Source organism: Trachinotus anak, unplaced genomic scaffold, assembly GCF_046630095.1.
Source record: "Trachinotus anak isolate AG129_WGS33_773 ecotype Australia unplaced genomic scaffold, CSIRO_AGI_Tana_v1 ptg000005l, whole genome shotgun sequence".
NCBI lineage: Eukaryota > Metazoa > Chordata > Actinopteri > Carangiformes > Carangidae > Trachinotus > Trachinotus anak.
Window position 1 is genome coordinate 25,111,916 of NW_027273856.1, and position 10,213 is coordinate 25,122,128.

General features: G+C 38.4%; 1 protein-coding gene across 2 annotated transcripts in view; it reads left to right on the plus strand.

Moving 5' to 3' along the window:
• fig4a (FIG4 phosphoinositide 5-phosphatase a) overlaps positions 1-10,213 on the plus strand; it is a 48,498-nt gene extending 38,285 nt beyond the window's left edge. The window contains exons 22-24 of one of the 2 annotated variants that reach the window (XM_071479283.1): positions 2,263-2,348; positions 4,320-4,394; positions 9,097-10,213. In XM_071479283.1, coding sequence (XP_071335384.1) covers positions 2,263-2,348; positions 4,320-4,394; positions 9,097-9,274 — 339 coding nt within the window. In that variant the 3' untranslated portion in view covers positions 9,275-10,213. Of the gene's footprint in view, positions 1-2,256; positions 2,349-4,319; positions 4,395-9,096 lie in introns of both variants that reach the window. The other variant, XM_071479282.1, reaches the window with a different exon arrangement.

Sequence of the window (10,213 nt, forward strand, 5' to 3'; positions counted from 1 at the left end):
CACTTTTTGAGACACCTTAAAATCACATTTTGAGGGTTAAGACTTGGTTTTAGAGTTATGGTTAGAATTAGGTTTAGGTTAGGGTTAGGGTTAGGCACTCAGTTGTGATGGTTAAGGTTAGGGTAAGGGGCTAGGGAATGCATTATGTCAATGAGTGTCCTCACAAAGATAGAAGTACAAGTTTGTGTGTGTGTGTGTGTGTGTGTGTGTGTGTGTGTGTGTGTTCATAGCGGCTGTTCGTGGACATGGTCCTGGAAACACCCTCATTTGTTCTCCCCGCGCTGCATCTCAGATCAATACGAATTCAGTTAAAATTGAATGCATTATGCTGCTGCACCATCAGAAAACATTCAAAGAGAAGAATGGCACAGCTGACTACTTTACAGCTATTAATTGGCATGCCATTACATAACAAGCTTCTCTCGGTCTTCTCTGGTTTATAGAAAGACATAAAATACATTTTTCAGGTTTCATAAATGTGCCTTTTTAAAAACTTGGATCGTAATAAGTTACTAATAGTTAGACTAGTCAACAACTATGAGCCATTACATGTAGGGCAGGAAAGAATGACAGTATGTACTATGAGACAGAACAGATAATATGCATTCACAGAATCTCTTCTCCACTTCTCCTGCTTTATTCATCAAATATTTTCAGCTGTCTTGCCTTCATCAGGGTGGTGTCACAGGCTGTTTTCAGTTTCCTTACTTCCAGTCCATCCATCAGTTATATGACTGATACATCACCATAGATACCAAATATATAAAAAAAACTCTGTTGTCATTGTTATGAAAATTTACTGGATTGGCCAAAAACATACACATTGCCTTAAAATAGTTTCTCAATTTATTTCCACAAATGTTATTATGTCCACATCAATCTAAAATTGACTATAGTATAGATGGTTTTAATTTTGTTACACTCCAGTATTCAGATCATGCTCCCATGTTTGCCAAGAAAACACTCACAACCACAATATGACACCATCCCCACAATATCACACCAAGAAACCAGGCAAGATGGATTCATGCTGTTTACATGAGATTCATCAGACCAGACAACGTTTACCCACTAATTCAGCTGTCTGGTTTCGTTGAGCACATGTCCACTGTAGCCTCAGTATCTTGTTCATAGCTCACAGAGTGTAATTCACCGTACTCTGCTTCAAGGTTCAACAGGTTGTCTTTTTAGAGCCTTGTGCTCAATAGGAAACAGCCCAACTACAGGATGAAGGGCGAAAAATGTAAAAATGTATTCTCACATGAAGATAACAAACAAACCTGTATTAAAATAAATACTGAAATTATTTTTAAAGATAGGTCTTGTTGCGGCTTAATTACATGTTTTCTAAGAAAATGAAAAACTTAGCATAAATCATAGCATGTCCTGATGAGGAAATAATGCTGTTGCATGGCCTCATGATGAATTATCCTTGATAATCATTTTTATTTTTACTTTGTTTGAGGTGATTAATCATTGTTAAGCCACATTAAGTGGCTTTCTTTTTAGTGTATTTCTTTTTACCAGAGCAGAGCCCTAATGATAGAGTTCCCCTGTTATAATTTCATTTTTGTCTGACTTGATTTAGCCACTAATTATTTTTGACAGATGATTTATTTGTTATTATATTTGCAAACTCACCAACTTTTAATGACTGAAAAGGTCCTGATTACATAATCTTTAACTCTTTCTGCTCCATGAATTAGAGGTGTAGTTTACCATTGATATTTTTTGGTATTAATCCATTATAGGTGTTTATTTTAGTTCAAATTCAATATCTCATTGTGAACTTCATGCCCTTTTCCCCCTGATATTAAGCCTTTTTTAATCTGTCAGCAGAACTGGTCTGACGTTTTTAATCTGATCTCCTGTGTATTATGGTTGTTATATCTCCACTAACACTGGACACTGTGTGCAAAAACCCCAGGAGGGCACTACCCCTGCACATGAAACCACCTCATCAGACACTAACAATCAAATTACACTCAAAGTTGCTTAACTAACATGGCTTTGGCCATCCTAATTAGTGAATTAGTGGTAGAGAAGCAGCTGAACCTGATGACCTGAGTCACAGCTACTTGATTTGCTGGAGCTGGCTGTTAACGAGAAGCCTAACCTTCTAATGTTTGTCACTTTGTGTGATTCTTAACAGGGCTTTTGGATCATAGTTAAACGTCCTTTAAAAACCCTTTTGTGTTTTTCTGTCTTGCTCACATGGACCTGTAGATTCTTACCTTTCCCCTCTTACCTCTTCAGGAGCAGCAGCAGCAGCAGCAGACAGTTAAGGAGCCCTATGGACTCAATCTGGCCAAGCTTCCTGCTGAAAAAGACCTGCTCATTTACGAAAGGTAATATGGCTCACACATGCACACATATATTTTGTCAATAATAGAATTAATGCGCACACTTTAGAATGGTTGAACACAGTGCATTTTATGGTCTTTGAAGTTACTACCATAGATAATGTAGTAGTAATTGACTTTTACTCTAGAGTACAGCTCTAAGGGATGAGAACGTTAATATCTGTAATAACATATTATTTGACATATAATTAGTAGTAAAGACAGAGTACAGCTGAGGGCAATGAGAATTTCTTTTAGTTTTGCAGGTATTTAGTCAAAAACCAAAGTATTGGACAAATTTAAATTTCGTGTTGATGATTGTACTATATGAAAATTTAAGGAGTCACCACAGTTATTACAAGTCAGGCTTATGGGGAACATCCATCCAGTAGTTGTTGAGTTCCACACCACATTTCCATGCATTAAAGTCTTCTGTATGGGCCGCATGGTATATGGAAAAAGCTGATCGATGGATGTTGAAAGTCAGAGAAAGAGGCTTATTTTCTGACTACCTCTGTTCATTTAACTTGTCCTGAGGAAAATGCTTTCTTTTTATTGTTATTGACACCCACTGCCCAAGACAGAGAGGGGAAGAACAAGCAGTCAGTGCCAGCTGCCCCCTCAGGGTGATATGGGTCATTTTGCAAAAGGGACATTGTCAACTCTACCCTGCTGTGTGCATCACACTTCTGACCTCATTGCTCTTTGTCTACCTCTCCCTTCCCTCACCTGAGTTTCCATTTTGTCTCTGTCCTTTCTGTTTCATTCTGTCCTTTCTCTCTGTATGCTCCCAACCATGTTGATGAGCCACAGTGAATAGCCCTTATCAGGTTTGGAGACTGAACACAACTATCTGTTCTTTGGATATGAACTGCTGATGCAATACAGTATGATGCATTTGATGAATCTGGAATAGCTTTTTTTTTTTCGCAGCTGTCCAAAACCCACAGAGGATAACTGGTCCAGTCGACTATTTCAGTGTCAAGTGTTTGGTCATGTCCTTAAAGCAATATTTACCATCTGTAGAGTACAAATAAATTGAATTGAATGTCTGTAAAAAATATTCAGTTTTTCCCAAGAAAAAAGCCAAAATTAGCGTAAATCCAGACAAAATAAACATAGTTTGTGTTTTTTTCTTTCTTTATACCTTTAATTATCTTGTGATGCCTCAGACTTATCCTGGGACCCATTTTTGGGCTGTGGAAATTGCTTAATTAATTAAAAATAACTGCTAAAATATCTTTGACTAAACTCTTTGTCAACTCAAAGAGAGTTACAGGTCAATGCAACAACAATAGATGAATTTACGAAAAGCTGCTTTTTGGATTCACTTGTATCGACCTGAGGTGCTTCTTTTTGATACTGGTTGTTTGCTCCAGCAAAGGAATGCATGCTGCAATATAAAACGGATTTGCATCGCATCTAACTTTGATAGCAGGCACATTTTTGAGGCGTGACTGAAGCAGAGGAGTCGACAAAAAAAAATCCAAACTGCAGTGAAGAATGTTGTTCATATCCTCCCACTGTAGTGGCACATAATGAAAATGAAACTGCATTCATTATTTAGGCCAGAATTTGGAACAGCTCCAAAGATGTTAGCTGCAGCCATAGTGCTGCTAATCATTGCATTAATATTAAAAATCATAAGCAACAGCCAGAGGCGAACTATCAACTATTGCTTATTGTGTTTTTACAAAAGAAAAATGACCTACGGGAAAATTTGAGACTTTTTGATGGTATGCTCTTAATATTAGCGTTCTCACCAGACATGTAAAGCTCATCTCTGAGTATTTGTGTCAAAGAACAGACAATAAGAACCTGAAATTTAAAAGGTGATAACTGACACCAGTTACATTCTGTTAATTGTTCTTTAGGTGACGGGAATGGCAGGAGCAAGTGGCAGAGACAAACACATGTAGAGTATTGGCTTATTTTGCAGGAATATTTTCATTATTTGTGTTGTTTTTTTTCCTGCAGGTTTGCACATCTGGGCCAGAGCCAGCACAAAGTGGAGAGAACTGAACACATAAACCTGGCAAACATCATCTGCTTGTGAGTAAAACATGACAAATTTACAGAAACACTGACACACAGAGAAAAAAAAACAAACATATGTACCCAAACCCAAAAATCCTTGCTCACGTGTAATGCTGAGCAGTAGAGTGCAATATTGGTTTATCGTTATAATCCAAACCCTTTTAAATACCACTCAACATTTGCAGCAGCCTTGGGACGGGTGAACACAGTTGCTCGAACTAAGTGGTCTCCAGGGAGGCTTCTAGCTGTGCACAGTTTAATCTTCATCTCTTGTAACCAACCACTCTTTCTTTACTTCTTGTCATCCCTGCCGTTCATCAGTGAGCCCACACGAAACCCTGCTGATCTCTGCAGCCATGACCCAGCGAGTCACAGAGTTTTTTTTTCCTCAGCCAAAATCTAAATTCAACCATATGTCAGAAGGCATTGTGCAGCCATCAAGACGCCTGAGCAATTTTCCTCTTTGTCTTTCTCCTTAACTCCCTCCAACTTGCTCCGGCGCACCCGAAGACACCATGTTAGTGGCAAGATGCCTCGTTGCGATTCCTCCTAATATGCATTATTTTTGAAAGCTTTCCTTCGCTCTTGCTCTCACCTCTTTTTCTCACTCCCTCTCACACAGACTCTACGTGTCTGCTTTGCTCCTGTTGCAGCATCACTGGGTCATCTCAGATCAAACAGGCTCCAATGTTGCTATTTAGTCACATCAAAGAGAATAGATGGTGAAGCTCAAACAGAGGTTGCACTGAGACATGATGGCAGTTTTTACATTTTGTATAGATTAAACAAACAGGATATAATGTCTTCATCAGTGAGCTAAGAGTTGTATTGAGCTTCTCATCTAACTTCTTGAACAAACATATTTCCCAGTATATATATATCATACAGACACTGGTGCATTCACAGACTTGACCTAATTGTCTTATTTATTGTACTGCAAAACAACACACTAGACACTGGTTACCCACCACATTGGCACGTAATAATTGGAAGGTAAGAAAATATAAAAGATATTTTCATAGCAAATGAGAACTGTGAGTTGCAAAATTTTTCAACTTTCAACAAAGATATTCTGCACAAGAATGAGTACCAATAACTCAGTGCTTAGTCTTCCTAAAAAAATATATATATATAACCAGTCCACTCAGGAAAAATAACCCTCTGAACCCCACTCAAGATAAGAGATGCTTGAAGGCTCTTCATGGAGAGGCAGCAGAGGCATGAGAGGAGACAGCGGGGCTTGTTTTATTGTTTTGCTCTAAAAATACATCCAGGTTGCCAGGTGGAGTTTGCAGTCTAGCTGTGTGCATCATAACTGGATGGATTGGAAACTGAAATTGTGGAAATGATACCTCCGCAGGATGGAAAAATGGTAAATAGAGGGCAAAAATATACCCACGTGGCAAAGCTTTGCTTCATCTCGTGCTGCACTTGGCTGTGTGAGAGCACAGGTTAGAGAGAGAGAGAGAGGCAGGGAGGGAGGGAGTGCAGGTGAACAAAAGAATTTCAATGTTAACCATGTTTGTAAGAGGACCATGAGAAGGTGTATCAAAGCCAGCCAAAGGTCACAGTGGAGGAAAGATTGGAGGTTGCTGACTCTCTTTGTCAACCAACACTGATCTACAGAGGAGGTCTAGATTTTAAGTGTTCCTGGTTTGTTGTAATTTGCAGCAAATAAAAATATGATATTATAAGGCAGATTTGATTACCAGGGTCAGCTCTAACTTATAAACAAGACTAAGAGTTTGTACAGTCTAAAGTGCATGGAGCATGTGCATTTAGGGCAAACGCCAAAATCCACTTTTGTTAGTGTAACAGCGGAAATAAATGTTGCATCGCATGGTTACAGAAAGGTTGTACTTAGTCAAGTTGCACTTAGTTCAAGTGTCATAGCAAAGTGTAGGAATACTTATGTCAAAAATTTCAGTTTTTCCTTTTAAATAAATTTACAAGTTAGGGGCTCCAAATGCTTTCCAGATGCACTGTATATTGGATGAGATGATGTATTTTGTAGCCTTTGAATTCCTCTAGAGTGCTGCCTTTTTAGAGTGAATACATGGTTCTTTGTGGCTGTCTTTGAACACATAACACACTAACTATTTTTTTTTTTTTTTGTACGTACACGGTTTCCTCGAAGACAAAGAAATACCATTTTTAATTTAGCACAGGTTGTTATACGTCACTCAAAGGTGGCAGACATGCAAGACCTCAGTCAGCAGGGAATCTTAACATCTTTTCATCCTTGCTCAGTTTGCATCTCTCCTTGTCCTCCTATATCCTCACCTCTCATCACTCTGGACATTCATTGGTCCATCCATCCATTGCAGTCGTCCTAATGTTAGGCCCACAGGGTCCGGCAGGTGTGTCTGTTGTGTAACAGTGCTATTCTAAGATGCTGTTACAACACACCAAACATGTTTTCACTGACAGGAGCCCCTTAGTCTGTCACCTCCCTCTGTGTAGTGCCTCTGTTGACCTACCAGGCATAGGCAGAGCTTACTCACTTGGTGGAGATAAAAGCGGAAAGGATGCGAACACTGTGGCAGAATCCTGCTGAGAAGAATTAGTGTGGTTTGTTGATTTGTTTCCTTCTTAAATGATAATTAATGGACAGTTAAAAAAAGATCAATTGCTTTCTTTGAAGGACTTGTGTGTAATAAAGTGTCTGTTTAGCAGAAAATGTGTTATACATTTTTTAATGGCCATAAATTATGTTATTATATCACTATTACACATTCTAAACTTGCAGTAAGCAAGTCAGCAAGATATGGATATGTTGTAAATTCGGATTATAAATCATTTTGAGATTTTGGGTCATATGTCATGTGTTTTGTAATTTTTTCAAAACATGATCATCTGTAATTAACAGAATGTTCTACATGGGGCTCATCTAATGCACAGCTGACTCAGTCTTCTTCAGTCTGATAAACGTTTCACATCCTTGTCTGCGAATGTAAGACTGCAGGAAGCGGGGAGGACCCCCTGCTTCACTGTACAGCTCACATCACTTGACATGTCGGCAGGCTGTAACGATAATGTGTCAGAGACTTGTTGAGATGTCAGCAGCTGTGTGTGAGGAGCCACCACAAGTCAACAAACAGACACAAATCAAGACTTGTGTGCTTAACAGACAATGCAGCATGACCCACTGACCATTTTACTTTTTGCTGCTTCAGAATACACAGGTGCACATGTGACCTTTTCAGTGAATGTGAAGAGGGTTCCCACAGTTAAAAATGTACCCTCATGTACCACAAGTGCTTATTTAATAGTAGTGTGAAAACCGAAATCTATTTTCTAGCAATACAACTTTTAAATTGTGAAGTTTTCACCTTACACATTTTCACAATAAATCACTTTCAATCTACAACCAGATAATCCATAAATTAAAGGTAAAGCACTGCATTTTTTTAACTGAAAGAAAAAATAAAAGTAAGGACTAATTCTTTTCTTGAGTTAATTTCTTTGTCTTCATTTTCAGACTTTTCGCTCAATGTTAGTCAACTTGAAACCATCAAAATTAATTTCTGAACATTCGTCCTTCATGATTTTGTCGAGCCATTTAATGAAACATGACCTCTTAAGTCTTATGCAGCATATTTAGATTGATAAACTGGTATGAATACCCAGAGTTTTTTTTTTTTTCTCACCTTTTCCTACTTTCCATAGAGATTAAATTACATTGACCCTTCGACCTTAAATTGACTACTCCGTTATTACTTAATGAAATAGACTTATATATGCTGTGTGTGGTTCAGGTGTTTCTACAGTGTGTTATAAATCTGTGAACAGGAAAGAGAGCCAAAGTTTTCACCTTTTAGGTTTCAAGTGTGTTGCAGGGTGAATTCCCAAAACTAGGAGACAGTGAATCAACACAATTTGTGCCACAATTTGTGCCTTCCCTTCTTTTCAAATGCTGGAGTAGATCTTGGCAGCATCAAAGTGGGTCTCCAATTTTCAAGTGGTGCATAAAAAAACCTGAGTGGAAACACTGAAAAATTCAAAGAATACTCAAAATGTAGCAAAAATGTTCAGCCTGTCCAAAAGTACAAAGAAACATGATAAATAATAAATTTAAGCCCTATTCAGTGATGCTCTCAGTGCTGCGTCTCAGTGCCCCTTGGGCCCAAATTGGGTGCTTGGAACCTGTTGACCTTTAATTTACATTAAACCCCTTCATAATGACATTTACTGAGCTCATAATTCATCTCAAGGCTTCCTCGTTCTACCACAGCCTCTTGTGCCAGTCATCAAGCAGGTGCATTTGTAATGCAGCCATGTGTCTGAGCAGCTTCTCACTGGGGCCTCAGCTGCTGTTGAACTGGCTGACTGAATAGATGACCAGAGAAGCACGCAGTTGATAATGCAGCCTTAAGATGATGAGACATGCTTTAGAGTGTAGCTTCTGCGAAAATATGAGTAATTCTGCTGTGAAAGCCCCATCTGTGCCATCCTTTTATTGTTTCCATTAACAGCCCTCTTAATAACCGCAGTGTTTCATAAGGTGCTGGTTGGATTAAAACAATTTTCTAGCCCTCAGTGCACTTTTTGATTATCTTGTGACAGCTATAGATAGTAATCCCCCCCCCCCGATGTTAAAATAATTAAACTTCATGGCTTGTTTTTCTACGGCCACGAGTTGTCTAAAATTAATTCCTCACTGCATCCACCGTCTAAAACATGCTTCTCTCCCTCTGTCTTCTTCCCTCACTCTCAGAGAGCCAGTGTCCTGCTTCGCGGAGGACAGCATCTACGCTGTGTCTCCTCCGCAGACCAACAGGGACAGCCGAGAAGTGTTTGAGAGCCACGTGATGATGGGTCAGGGCCAGGTGAGGGCGCTGTGCAGGGACGACATGTTGATGTACAGGGAGTACGTCAAGAACAGGTACATGTGAGACACAGCTGACGTGAACTGGATCTCTGTTACCACCATGCGTGTCTATGGTGATCAGCTGTAGTTCAGCACAACATTCCTACTGAAGGTGTTTTGGCTTCAAGATTTTTCTTTGTAACCACAGGGCAGAGCGAAATGTGTTTTCTTGCCTTTACAAATCCAGTCTGCTTCAACTACCCACCTCTTGAAATGTTTCTTATCTCTGCTGGGAGAAGACAATGGTTCATGAGCAGCCCATATGCCCTGTATTTGGACTAATCTAAGTGGTTTAATTTTTTTTTGGAATTAATCAGTTATTTGGGTGTTATTTTAGCTTCAAATCTAATCTAATTATGTGACTTTTTATTGATTCAGACATGCCTTAACAGGCTGCCTTCATGATGCTTTTTATTTTTTTGTTTTGTCCATTTATTGAATTTTTAATTCCAAGTCTTTTAAAAAGCTTTATTTAACTATATGTATATTTCAAATATTGTAATTTGTCTTTGACTCTTAAATGTTGGAACCATTTGTAAGTCCAAAGATGTGCTATGAGTTTTCCTTTTCTTTTTATTCATTTTGTTGTTGTTTCATGTCATTTGAGCCTTTAACATCTGTTTGAATAAGTCCTGACATGAATATATGTTTGTTTGTTTTTTGTCAGAAACAGTGTTAAACAGTCTTACATAATGTAAGTCATATATGTACTGTCAATCCATGTCCAGGTAATTTTGCGTTTTTTTTACAATAAGTCACTATTTTTGATCATATTTTGAGGAGTGCACCTAAAAACCTGACTTTTTAACCCTGATTCAGCAGATAAAAACATCACTGATACCTTGATATTGTGGGTTTTATTAAACTCCATTCTTCGTTTACAAAACTGTACACTGATTTTGTTTTGAAATGCCAGCTAATTATAGTGTATAATACTTCTAAATTAAACATTTATTTATTAAAA